Here is a 13,598-nt window from a genome sequence, read left to right as displayed (position 1 = left end):
CGACAGATGGTTATATATGGCACTGGGCAAACAACAGCCCGACAAAGTGAGGCGAAGAATTTAAAGCGGACAAGAATCTAAATGAAAAAAAAGAATTAAAAAAAAAAAAAAAATAAAAAAGCATTGCTTGAACTTCACAGAAGAACCCCCCTCAATTGCTAGATGTCTAACTGTCGACTGAAATCGACTACACCAATATAAGATATTAGCCTCTCTTCCTGCGACTAAAATCACCATCACTATCTCTTTCTACATCCCAAGCTGCTCGTTAGACACATAGTGCGTTCCTCCTGCACATCGATAGCCAGATGCCTGTTTGATCCACTGGAATCCGACAGGACAAACGCCCATATGACGAAGCTTCTTTTGGGCTTCCTGCTCTTGCTTTCGACGCTTCTGCTCTTCTTCTTTCTGCTTTCTCAGGCGTTTAAGTTCGTCTTCATAGGCCCTAAGTTCCAGCTCGTGTTTTAGACGTTCTTGTTCATGGCGCTTCATGGCTTCATCATCGTGATTCTGGTCTTGCTTCATCTGGATTGCTGCATCTGTCTCCTTCCGTTGCGCGTCCTGAACTGCTTTACTTGTCGCATTCTCTTCGTTAAGGAGCTTCTGATACTGCTTTCTTCGAGCCTTCTCTGTAGCCTTGTCCTGTTCTAGTCGGTTCCACACATCATCCGTCACGCCGGGATCTCGAGTTACCTTCATAGGGACTGAAGGCTGAGGTGAGTCGGGCTGCTGCTCTTCCTCTTCCTCAGATGGCTGCTGGTACGAGTTGATATTAGATGTTGTCTTGGTAGAGTGTGCATTAGAAGATTGCGCATCCACCGCGACGCCATTCTGCAAAGCAGGAGTGTGCCCATTCGATGTAGTTTGCCGGTGCATACGCTCGGTAATCATACGATCCGTCTCACTGAGAACACTGTCCTCACCCACAACTAGGCAACCATGAGCGATGGAATTCACGGCCTTGCGGAATATGGCCTGTGCCAGAGTTTCTACATCGCGCGCATTAGCCCAGTTAAGAATTTGAGCTAGTGTTGAGAAACGTCTTTTCAGGTCCTCGAGGAATGAGAACGTCGGATATTCCAATGCATCCATGTTAACAATTCTGAGGCGCTGGCTCAGTTTCTGCTTCCGAGAGCTGAGAAGACTCGTCAATAGCTTCACGCAGGCATTTGAATCGAGGCTATTGAATGAGATCGACTCCGGGAAGCGGCTTGTTAAGCCAGGGTTTATCGCCATGAGTCGGTTAATGTCACCGTCGTAACCAGCGAGGATAACGATCAGTTTTTGCTTGAACTTGGGCTTAGTAATGCAGTCGACGACCTCGTCTATTGCCTCTTTCGCAAATTGACCTTCTCCAAGCCGATAGGCCTCGTCGACAAGTAGTACCTTGCCTAGCGCTTTTTCTAAGAGGGCTTGTGTCTTCGGGCTCGTTTGACCGACATACTGGCCAATAAGATCAGTTGCGGAGCTTTCAATCACATCTGCAGAAGATAAGAAACCCATGTCATAGTAGACCTTTCCCATCTTTCTTGCGGTGGTCGTCTTCCCGGTTCCTGTTGAAAGCTGTCAGTATATTCCACATGCCACTTGCATCTCGGTATGGCCACTTACCCGGGGGACCCCGAAACAGGAAATTGAATGGAATCTGGTCGCGAGGATCTATATCGAGCATGCGCATATTTCGCACAGTTTGACGATACCCTTCTAGCTGTTCCACAATCTTCTCGCAGCCGACATTTCCGGCAAAAAGCATAGGGATATTCGTTTCCGCACGCTCTCCACGATCATACTCCCCGTCGAGGTCCTGCGGCTCGAAAATTGAGGTGTTTGTCGGTACCCTCCCTGATGCCTTCTCCGCTGACAGTCGTTGCTGATGTCGAACCTTTGCATTGTTCAACAAGATATCAATCTCCCCGGCATTCCCAAAGTTTGGCCGATTACGAGCTCGCGAAAGGACTTCCAATGCCACCTTCTTACCCTGTACTGTCGTCTCGAATTCCTGCTGCTTTAACTTGAGATCCATGATCTGGCCAAGCTCGTCATCGGTGAAATCTTCAAACGTGAAGGCAGAGTCCATAGGGAATCTCCTTGAAAGGCCGGGGTTCACATTCTGGAACATTTCCGTCATCTGGTCCTGGTATCCTAGAAGTAGCACACACCGGTCATCACCTGGTGTGCTTTGCACCTCGGCCACGATGGTGTCCACCACAGCAGTTCTGTAAATGTCTGTCGATGATCCTGTGCCACTGCGACTACTACCACCACCGGCAAGTCCATAGGCCTCATCAATTACGAGTACTTTACCGACTGTAGATGCCAGGACTCCCTTCGTATTCTTCTCAGACTCGCCTAGGACAGAGCCAATAAAGTCGGCGGGAGTTTTGACAACAACTGCGATATAAAAAGTTAGAAGGCCCCGAAAGAATTTAGTGGTGAAGAACTCACCCTCTCCATTTGATAACATCCCTAAATCCACCAATATCTGGCCGTAGAGCTTCGCGACCGAAGTTTTACCCGTTCCAGGCGATCCAAGGAACACACGATTCAGGGTGAAATCAACCAGAGGTTTCTCCTTGAGTTCGCGATGGTAGTTGTATTCAATACTGTCTAAAAGAGCTCGCACAGTATTCTTCACAGACTGCAGACCGATCATTTCACGCATCTTCCTCCATGCAGAGCAATTCTCGAGAGCCTTTGATGGCTCCGGCCCGATGAGGTCTTCCTTGGTAAACAGCATATCATCCACGCTGCGTTGGCTCCTTCTCTCCCGGACGAGCCGGATAGCTTGACGCTCAATGATACGTGAGACGGCATTCTCGACTGCTCGTGCATTCGCAAACCCTTCTTTACCACGTCCGCGGCCAACACGCCGAGAGATGATACGACTGTACAGACCGTTCATCCCGCCAGTGACTTTCATTTGTCCATTATACTTCTTGCTCACTCGATATTCAAAGATTTGACGCAGCTCATTGTCGCTATAGTCTTCAAACCGGAGCTCATGGGGGAATCGACTCGGCAATCCTGGGTTGTGGCCAAGAAACTTCTCCATCCGGCTTCGGTATCCTGCGAGTACGATGACTATTTTGCCGGTCAGGTTTTCCACCTCAGCCAGAAGATAATCAATAACATTGGTGCCAAGTGACTGTCCTTCCGTCAATTGGTATGCCTCATCAATGAATAGCACGCCGCCGCCGCTGTTGAGAATCTTGTTTATTGTTTTTTGGCATCCCGAGACTCCATCGTTTGCCAGGCGCGATCCAGTGGTTTCCTCGAAGATATTCCCAGGAAGGACTCCAACAGAAGCGAGAAAGCTGGCATAGAGGCGAGCAACAGTGGTTTTACCTGGGATGATGAGCAAGTATCCCAAGCTCAGGGATTGGAGAAGACTTACCAGTCCCGGGGTTTCCAACCAGGATTGTTCCAAATCGCTCACTCTTCAGATCCACATTCTGGCGAATTGCGGTGTCCACTTGGGCCTTGATTGAAAGGAACTTTTCCTTGACGCTATTAAGACCGATCATACCCATCAGTGTATCAATTTCGGCACTTTGTGCTCCTTCAAAACGCTTTTGAAAGTCCCAATCTGCGTGGGCACTAATTTGCACCGGCTGCGGCGCTCCATTTCCATCTGCTTTATCGCCTGGCCCGCCACTCTGCTCGTGATAGTGCTTGGGGCCTGCAGAGCAATTGACCCCTGTATGGTGTCCGTCGCCGTTAGTATCGACATTAATATCATTTGGCAGGCTCTTGCCCCCTGACTTCAACTTTGCAAGTTCCGCTTGGTGTTGGTCCATAACCTTCTGTCGTTGCAGTGACTCATAGTCGTCCCTTTGAAGACGTCGTTCGCGTTCAATTTCCTCCTGTAGTTCTGAGAGCTCGCGCGCGTATTGCTTTTGCTTTCTCTCGCGTTCAGCCTCTAGCTTCATGTCTCTACAGCGCCGTTTCTCCATGAATTCGTCCTCAGCAACACAGTGGCGACATATCCCGCCGCTCTGGAAGCAGGACTGAATGGTTTTGTGACCACGGGGGCACGTCGAATTGACAATTTTATAGCATGTCATCTTGGAATGGTCTGACAGTTGGTGACATTTCGAGGGACAAGGATGGACTCCGCAGCTGAGCATCGCACCACTAGCCGGTGTCAGTTAACAATACTAAAAGTGACGAAGAGAAGAACTCACCAAGGCAGCAGGCAGCCTCCATCAGGACACTCTCTTTCAAAGTCGTCCTTTGTTTTTAGGACCGCTTCTTGCCCATGTCGTTGGCACCTGACCGGCAGTCCGTCATACAAATGGTGATTGGCATCCATATGGTTGATGAACGAGGTCCATATTTCCTTTCCCTTTAGGCTCTTCATAAACGTTTTAGAATCCCCGACCATAATCAAGACGTTGCGAGCTCGAGATAGCATAACATTCAATCGTTGAGGTGCTGCCATAAACCCGATGTCTCCGTCATCGTTGCTACGAGTAAGTGATACGATGACAATGTCGCTCTCCTCGCCCTGATAGTTGTCTTATTACGACTAGAGTTAGTTGTAAGACTTGCTAATTCTATCGGGTAGAGCCTTACCTATGGTGGACAATCGAAGAGGTCGCTTTCGATGCTGCGCTCCAGCTTTAGAGAGCAATCCTGCTCGAACAAGATCGTACGAATCCAAATCATTCAACACCGGATCGGTTTCCTTCCTCAAGGAGTCTCGTAACAAATGAAGCTGGCCAAGATAGGGTGTGAGAACCACCAAATCGTCCGTTCCATATCCCTGTTGGCCGAGGTACTTAACTATCTTTAGCACAATTTCAGCCTCAAATGTGTTCTGCTTACTCCCCTTTGCGCCTTCATCTCGACGATCGGAAACTGTCTTGAATTGTGCTTCAGCGTTGCGATGATCCAAGAATATAATGCGGTCTTGTAGCCCAAGTGGAGGTGGACGGTTCAGCGTCTTTGGATCATCCAACAAATCGGGATATGTGAGATGCCTCACCAGCGAGGAAATCTCGGGGCACATGCGATGTTGCTTGGCCAGCGTTGAATGTGGATACCCTGCAAGAACTAAGCGCTCGAAGAGGGAGCGGTTCAGATCGTAACCGTGACCCTTTTCGACAGAAAGCCCATAGTTGTTGATTTTAGGTCGCAGCTGTTGATGGTCACCGATGAGCACGAGTTGTTTTGTTTCGGAACCCATGGCAGTTAGAACGTGCGATTCTAGGATCTCACCGGCCTCTTCAAGGATGACAATGCCGGGTTCGACTTGGCGGATATCTTCGCTATACATCGCAGCTCCAGTCGTGGTGCAGCCAATGATCCGTTTTGTCTTCAAGATTTCTAAAGCCCTTTCGTTCCACATTTTTCCAAGCCGGCCTTGGATAACGTCAAACTGTTGGGCGATAACCTGAATAATGACGATCTGTTCTTTGAGCAAAGTCTTTTTCCATTTGTTGATGTAACATTTGCGCGCTTCGGGTTCCATATCCCATACTTGCTGGCTCTCTTCTGGTAGCTGTTTGACCAACGCCTTAGGGTGCTTTCCCTGCGCCCAGTTGTCGAAAAAGTAATGAGAATCCACAGATTTTCCGTGTGCACCGACAATAGTCATTCCGTCGCTCTGCTCTAGAGGAGCGAATGCCTTGTGAAAGACTGGATCTTCGAACTCCAAGAATTCCATAATAGCCCCAGTGCTCACGCTGAAGTTTTGCAGAGCATCAAGCGCCTCCGTTAACTTGTTTTTCAGGCCATCTGCTTCAGATTCTAACGAGTTAACCACATCCCAGCTAGACTTGCCTCGCTGATAGAGAATCCGTTGATTTAGCAAGGTAAGCTCAAGAGTCCGTGGAGAAGACTTGGATCCAAGCCTAACAATAGCCTCTTTATCAATTCCTATATCAAGAAGATCTTCTAGGAACTGATCCAAAGCATGATTCGTATAGCACATAACAAGAATCTTTTCGTTGGTGTATTCATGGAAAGACTTTGTCAACAGAGCGCCAACGAAAGACTTTCCGGTTCCTAGAGAAGTTAGCCACGCTGCGCTATAGTGGAGGAATGAGGATGCCTACCCGGAGGCCCTTGAATAAGGCTGACACTCTGCTTCAGTCCCGCGAGGAAGGATTCGTGCTGAGACGTCTCTAGACTGACGGGCTTTGTTGTCTTCAAGATATGCTGAATATTAGTAGTCCCCGCAGCTGTAATTTGGTCGACGATTGAAGGACTGAATAAGGTTGACAATGCTGCCGGATCGCCTCGGTTGTGTTGTAAGAGTTCCTTTGCCAGGGCCAGGTCGGTCTTGCTCTGGAGGCATTTCAAGATCGGTTCGTAAGCGAATACAGGTGCATCGACCATGAGGAAGTCGACATCATTGTACAGTCTCAATGCTAGTAGTGTGTCCTCAAGCGCTGCTTCTCCCAAAATTTGCAATACCACCTGAGGAGGGTCCAGCGACAGATTGTCAATATCTCGCTCGAGTGTGCCAAAGGAAATAATTTCGCCCTGGCGAGTGAGGCATCCAAAAGAATGATGTCTGAGAAATTGTAAATTCTCCTTCAAGAAGTGCTTTTTCTGGCCGTGGCTAAGCCCAGACAGTGATTCCAGTCCCTTTTCGCAAACAAATGACAGAGCAAAGGGCTTGAACCTGCGGCCCTCACGGCAGCGGGCTCCACGCAGAGACAATTGCCGCAAAAGTGTAACAGACCGACGTCCTTTCTTCTGTCCACGGGCGATCTGGATATCGTCGCGCAACACGGAAAGCATGTCTTCTCTCAAGAGACGGAACTGATTGTCCAGATGAGCAGTGATACGTGTTTCCGCGGGGATGTTGGCTATTTCATCAGCACGGCGGTAGAAGGGCTTTTCGGTAGATGTGAATTCGCGGGCTGTTGGGTGAATGGCAATCTTCCAAAACTCGGCAAAGTCGTTGTCATGGCGGCCTCCGGGCGCAAAGTCAGGATCCACGTGCACGTTGGAAGATCGAACGCGCAGGATATGCTCGATCTTATGCCCTAAAGCACGGACGTCTGGCGATGATGACTGCTGAAGCAATCCGTCACTGACTACCTTGTTTACATCTTCTGTCAGATCGATCTGACTAGACGGAGGCAAAGAAAGTAACTCAAACAGCATCCAGGCGAATGCATAAGTTGAATCATCGCTCAGCTTTCCAATCTGAAATGCGACCATGAAAGCGTTCCATATTGTCCGGGGCTCGACTATAGAAGTGAGTAGCTCCTGAAGAAACTGGCCATTGCACAGTTGCTTTACGGTAGGGTCCGATAGATAGCGTATGAAGGGAGACGTAGTCTGATTGATAAACGCTGGAGATACATCGAACCGGAGACCGTTATGGATAGCAGCGCGTGCTTCCGGACTGGCTATAATGCGCTCTATACAAGCAGAATTATTGTCTTTCGCAAGCACAGCTTCAACGAAGAGCTTCACGTTTTCGGGCGTCGTCAAGGCCCTCTTGCCGCGTAGCACTTGGTCGAAGAATCTATCCAATCGACCGGTGCGTTGGTCAGGCAGACTCATGCTGTGTTGAGGATGATAGTGGTAAGAAAGATGATTTTGAGACAGTTTCAAGAAAAAAAACTATTGGAAAGCTCAGCAACGACAGATGCCAACTTTGTCACGGGCTCGGAATGGTAGACACTAATGAACTGAATTCCCACCCAAACTTTGTAGCCATCGACGGGAATATCGAACCTGAAAAAGAAAGGAAAAGAAGGAAGATAATCCATCTTCATGAAGACATATACAGAGGTTGTGCGGCATCGCTAAGCGGCTGTTTGTCTCGATTGTTTGTATGGCACCGTTTGCCATGTTGGTGTTTGTCGATAGTAGCGTTGAAGTGCTGAGCCGTCACAGACTTTCAAAATGCAAACCCCTCCATCACACATACAAAGACGACAAAACAAAAGCAGAGACAGCTGGTACTTCTATCGGCCAATTGATTGCTTTTACAGCTGCATTTTGCCGCACTTATGCAAACAACGCGTGCAGTAAACAAAGATAGGTAGTGGATAGCACCACTTTGATTGAGACACTCAGACCGCTAAATATCGTTGGATTTGCAATATTAAGAACCACGGCATTCTGCCTTTCTTGTCATAACGATTTCCCTATCTTCCACGGAATCACCATGTCAATGCAGCAGCGAGGGCGTGGCATACGGGCTCGAGGTGGACGCAACAGGGCAGGATATTCAGGACGCTCGCGAGGCTTTGCGAATAAAAGCTGGAGAAAGCCGCAAGCCCAAGAAACCCCTGCTCTGCCGCTTGGATCTAGGCTGGCCGATGTGCATGAGAGCGATCTGGCCGATGTTAGTACCGTCGACGAGAAGTCCGCAAAAATATCTGACTGCAAGGAGATCGCGTCATTCAACTGGTTGAATGAGAAAGAGCCGACCATACTGATACCAGGTTGGTTTCGAACACGAAGCTTAAAGCTCATCGCTGACTGTCATGAACACTTAGGAAATCCACCCGCTTGGACGCCATTACTGCATCCCAGCAAGTTGAAAGAGGATGATGGGGAATACTTTCGTGACCAGAACGCTGCGCGTTATCCTTCTTACCCGATGCAGCCGGCTATCGAGGCGATATTGAGACAGAATCCCCATTTTCCTACCGAGAATATCGACATCGTTGGTTGCGGTAGTACAGTTGGAAACCTCTTACGTTTTGTTCGAGGCGTCGACCGTGAATTCAGAATGCTGGTTGAGGTAGTTGGGTCGACGGTCTTCTTTATCCGAAGAGAGAACTCCTCGAGGGAAGTTATTCAAAATGTTTACGGGTATGGACATAGCTTTCCAGAAACATACACAACATGGGCATCTGGTGTCAAGGGGTCTGAGTCGCATCAACGGTTGATAAAGTATACTTTGGGGGATCTGAAGTGTGTCGTACGGTTCGAAGCAGACGGGTACTTTCCGGAGCTCGCGCAGGAGCAGTCTAAGGACATACGACAAAGTGCGAAGATTGACCGAGAAACTGATACCGACCAGGAATTGGCTACTATTTTCGGAGATACAATCTTGGGCAGACGCGATCCCGACTCAGCCATAGGGAATGAATCCATTACGGTTCGAAGTGCCGGAGACCATGTGCCGCAGGCTGCCATATTTGATCTAAAGACCAGATCAATTCGGAAGAAGGATAATGATATCCTCGGAGAAGAGTTGCCTCGTCTGTGGGTATCGCAGATCCCTAACTTTCTGCTTGCGTTTCACAAGGCCGGGGTGTTTGACATGGAGGAGATGCAAATTCTCAATGTCCGAGAGAAACTAGCTCAATGGGAGGAAGATGAAAGGGATAACTTGCGCAAACTAGTCCTCCTGTTAAAGTTGCTAGTCGACTTTGCCCGTGACCGGCCAAGTGGTCGATTTGAGCTGGTTCACGAGGAGGGAAAAAGGGTACTCGAATTGCGAGAGGTCTGTGACGATGTGCCCAAAGCTTTGCCGACTACTCTAAGCGAAAGATGGACAAAAGAGGGCCTGGATACCAGTGAAAATCATCAGCTGTCGTCTCCAAGAACGGAAGATCAGAATGAGTATGCGGATTTGGATTGGGACAACGGATCTGAGAAGGACTATACGGCCTGTGGTTCTAAATGTGGATATTGTGGTTTTTGTACACACTGAGCGCCTGGAATAGGTCGTTCACACAAGTTTATCTATTTCTTATGTTCATTTACACAATTCAACAAAGTCGCTTGTAGCCCGAAAGGAAACCCGAGCCGTAGTCGTCGTCGCATGAATTGGAGACTCCCTCCACCATAATACCCATAGCGTCGTTGCTTCAGCCGTTGTAAACGGAGCTGGGAGCCTCATCTTTAGTGCAAGGCCGGTATTCATTGTCCAGCCTACAGTCCGTACAAGTAGAATGAGCATCCGCAACCAGGGGCATCACCCCAGGCCGATGTCCTAAAGAAAATGTGATGCTACAATGTCGCTAGATGATTTTCATCCTTTTTTAACCCCTAATCTCGAGATAGCTCCATATCTCACCGGTCATCGCTATGGATATCTCCCCAACTTCCCCTGAATATCCCAAATTGGGCACGGATGTACGTATCCTTCGAGTGCATCCGATTCAGAAGCTGATCTCCAGCAGCATTCTGCTCACCCTGGGCTTTGGATCATTGCTCCCCCAACTGCATCGTGTTTGGATGCAAAACGATCATACAGGGATTTTGATAGATTATGTATTCCAAGATTTGGACACTGCAACAGAGCGACTCACAATGTTTATCATGGCTTTTGTGTACTCATAATAAAGTCTTCAAAATTGGGTCCTACAGACAACTTACCCTTCTTAAATGGCCGCCTCTAGCTGGTGACTGGTTGAATATAATGCAATGTGGCATAGCTTGGATGCAGTTTCTGGCTTTGTAAGTAAATGAAACTCTCAAGCAATATGGCCGCTAACATCTACCAGATTCGCATTGTGTCAATACTATGGGCAAAACACGTGGGCTCTGCCTATGCAACCTTCCTTCTTCTATCCGTTATACGTGTCTGATTATTGACTTTCTGAGCCTTTTGCATGGTGACACGGGCTATAAGATGCTCATTGGGCTTATCGAGTTTATCCATCAGCTTAATTTCAGTCTCGTTATGCCTATTGCTGAAGGCGTCGAGATTCTTATTCAAGCTGGCCATATCACCTCCATACAGTTTTCCAACGCCCTGGGCCTCCCTGGTCTCGCTATTCAAGCTGTTGTCTTTCTAGTGATCGCTATAAGTTGGATATGGCGCATTTGGTTCCCATACGAACTGTACTTCCACTCCATTCGGGCTTTTCTTCCAGCTTGATATGAATCCATCGGTGTTTTGTGATCGATAACATTATCTTTGTTGCAGTTCAAATAATAGCTCTCTAGCTAACTATATACCGTGGTAATTGGCCGGTGTTGTCTGCTGGAAAGACAGCCGTTATTGCACCAATCATCTATGGAGGAATGTACAATCTAGCTGGGTATAATCCTTCTGCAAACACAACCCGATATATCTTTAGATCTGCAAAATTTTGTCTTCAGATCTCTTGGTGCATTACCACCACTACTTTAAGTCCTATACCATTTGCCTACATAATTCTCGGCATTCGAGCTTACTTTGGTGGCATTGCCGCTGCTTAGGGGTCCAAGATCACTACTGGCTGTGAATAGATACATCGGGACTTTCTCTGCGGGGTCTCAAGGATTATGGCTAGCTTACTTGTAATGACAAATAGGTGACCTTAACCCTGTCACTTCGTATATGCAGACCCGGAGTAGGGGTGGCAGACCTCTTATCTCAGACAGGTGAACTACTGTTTGTCTCTGGGAATATGACGTTATTTTAATCTCATTTTAATTAAGACTGCAGTTGCTATGTACATTCATTCACCATCCCTATATATTCCAATTTAAACCAGACCAATGTTGATCGTGTAACAATCACGGGACCTCGGGGTATATACGATCCCCCACCTTAGGAGGCTCAAGGAAATCCGATGGGACCTTCTCTGGCAGTTGATTCTTCTCTGTCCATTGTCGGAGTTGCTCAAAATTGCGGCACTTATGCTGGGTGTTGAAGTCTACGAATGGCTCGGGATGGTGAGGATATATCCAGAATTGACCGAAGACGCCAACGTCTACGGTGCACATGAGCTGTTGGCGTATGATATCGAGACAGTGTGCTGCTTTTGTTAACACCCCATCCGGATGAGCTGTAAAGGTGTTAAGTACTTACTGACATGGCGCTTGACGATAAACTCGTCGTTCTTGAATGCGCCTTGACCCAGGTCTCTGTAATGTTCGTAGTTGTAATAGTTCGTTTGGCGAAGAAGGTTCTGAGAGGTAAGCATGTGATTACTTCTAGTATAGGTATGGCGACTTACCAAGCAGTGAAGGTGATGAAAGCCTTCGACGTGGACAGGATATCCGCCACCATGCTTTTCGCTGATCTTGACAAAGTCCTTGGGCATACCTATGTCGTGAGCCTCCTCAGGAGAGATGCGGACCGCCCGAACTGCCAGGTCAGCATGATTCATGGGAAAAACACAAGAAGGACTAACAGTCAGCCCCGATGGATGCCCATGCAGCATCGGTCTCTGGACCGGCATCCTGTCGGAAAGCGTTCTCCTTGAGGAAGGATCCGTTAAAGCGTTGCTCGTGGTAGCTAACTTTATTTACCAGAGGGGCTAGACCGGTCAGTTACTGTTGTCGCAAACGTTAAGAGGAACTTACAAGATTCGGAGGTGTGACTAGTGCAAATGCCGTTCAAGTCGCGATGCCAGTAGTATCCTGCCAGGCCGGCAGCCAAGCAAGCCAAAGCCGTTCCGAGCAGGTAAAGTGAGATCAAGAGTACGCGACGGCATTTATTCGCACTCTTTTCTGGTTGATGCAGGGGAGATCCCTCATCCGTGAGTAGACTCTCCCGAGATTCAAAATCATCATCTGTGTTCGCCTTGGAGTATTGCATGATGTTCAAACTTGACTTGGTAATGAGTAATAATAGAAAGATAAAAACGAGTTGTTCTGTCGAAGGAGGAAGATGGATAGACCAGGGAAAGTAATAATGCCTGGTTGTCGGGAAACGCCGGCACAGTCTTGATGTAACCTTTGTCCAGAGTATGGGCACAGACACGAGGTCTGCGTTGTCTAGTCCCTAAATTGGGAACACAACTGTATCAATATGCGGCATGCTGTCTTAGTTATACTTTCTAGCCATTCACGAAAACGACATCATGCATCGATCATGCACCTGCAGGTAAGCTGACACTGCGTTGTAGGCTGAGCCCATAGGTCACTGGTACATTGTCTCACAACACATAGAATGTTCGGATGCGAGTACTCGAATCAAAGGATGTACCCAACTCGAGTGTCCAGAATCTTCCGAAAATAGAGTATACAACCAGAGTTGTATAAGGCGAATGCATGGATGCCCTTCGTATTCGTGACCAGATGACCTCAGCGAGGATATTCTGGACTCGCCGATTCGTCATGACAATAATTCTTGAAATGGCACAATTTACACGAGTCTGTACGACTGTTGTGGGTAAGTACGTTCTGATAAGCTGGAGAGAAAGATACTTCGAGTGAGGTATAAAGCCGGTCTACATTCCTCCCAAATCATCTCATCAACAACAGCTTCCAAACCTGCTCTGCAATCGGATCCTTCACTTTTAAATAAGTATATTACTAATACCAACCCTCATAATGCATATCACTGCCGGTGCCATGGCCGCCGTTCTGGCCGTGGCCAGTGCCCTGCCCGTGGCCAACCCCAAAGCCCAACCTGAAGCGTCCCCGGACACCACCGCCGCCCAGGTTACTGAATACAGTGACTATGGCCAGTATGGCGAGTATGGTTCGTACAAACGTGACGAAGACTCTGCCGAAGTGAGCAAGTACGATGATTATGGCAACTACGGAAAGTACGGAGACTACGGCCACTACCGACGTAGTGACGACGCAGCCGAAGTTAGTAAATACGATGACTACGGCAAATACGGAAAGTACGGAGACTACGGCCACTACCGCCGTGGTGAAGACGAGGCTGAAGTCAGCAAATATGATGACTACGGCAACTATGGAAAATATGGAGACTATGGCCACTA

General features: G+C 48.1%; 4 protein-coding genes across 4 annotated transcripts; 2 read left to right on the top strand and 2 right to left on the bottom strand.

Annotated features, from left to right (window-relative positions):
* Positions 1 to 249: 249 nt before the first annotated feature.
* Positions 250 to 7,527, bottom strand: EURHEDRAFT_463339 (putative AAA family ATPase; the record flags this gene model as incomplete). The annotated part of the gene is made up of 7 exons (XM_040784868.1): positions 250 to 1,556; positions 1,615 to 2,394; positions 2,449 to 3,348; positions 3,398 to 4,137; positions 4,188 to 4,521; positions 4,579 to 6,012; positions 6,063 to 7,527. 7 exons carry the CDS (start codon positions 7,525 to 7,527, stop codon positions 250 to 252), a joined length of 6,960 nt encoding a protein of 2,319 aa, XP_040635733.1.
* A 616-nt stretch (positions 7,528 to 8,143) lies between these two features.
* Positions 8,144 to 9,637, top strand: EURHEDRAFT_463335 (uncharacterized protein; the record flags this gene model as incomplete). The annotated part of the gene is made up of 2 exons (XM_040784867.1): positions 8,144 to 8,417; positions 8,472 to 9,637. The coding sequence occupies 2 exons, from the start codon at positions 8,144 to 8,146 to the stop codon at positions 9,635 to 9,637; spliced, it is 1,440 nt and encodes a 479-aa protein (XP_040635732.1).
* A 1,680-nt stretch (positions 9,638 to 11,317) lies between these two features.
* On the bottom strand, positions 11,318 to 12,653 carry EURHEDRAFT_415746 (oxidase ustYa family protein). Its single transcript, XM_040782776.1, has 5 exons — positions 12,226 to 12,653; positions 12,054 to 12,179; positions 11,877 to 12,007; positions 11,729 to 11,828; positions 11,318 to 11,675 (listed from the first exon to the last, which is right to left on the bottom strand). Exons 1-5 carry the CDS (start codon positions 12,458 to 12,460, stop codon positions 11,434 to 11,436), a joined length of 834 nt encoding a protein of 277 aa, XP_040635731.1. The 5' UTR covers positions 12,461 to 12,653; the 3' UTR covers positions 11,318 to 11,433.
* A 544-nt stretch (positions 12,654 to 13,197) lies between these two features.
* Positions 13,198 to 13,598, top strand: EURHEDRAFT_525727 (uncharacterized protein; the record flags this gene model as incomplete). The annotated part of the gene is made up of 2 exons (XM_040786956.1): positions 13,198 to 13,496; positions 13,532 to 13,598. 2 exons carry the CDS (start codon positions 13,198 to 13,200, stop codon positions 13,539 to 13,541), a joined length of 309 nt encoding a protein of 102 aa, XP_040635730.1. The 3' UTR covers positions 13,542 to 13,598.

This window comes from Aspergillus ruber (genome assembly GCF_000600275.1).
Source record: "Aspergillus ruber CBS 135680 unplaced genomic scaffold scaffold00029, whole genome shotgun sequence".
Lineage (NCBI taxonomy): Eukaryota > Fungi > Ascomycota > Eurotiomycetes > Eurotiales > Aspergillaceae > Aspergillus > Aspergillus ruber.
This window is presented reverse-complemented; position numbering and strand designations above follow the sequence as displayed.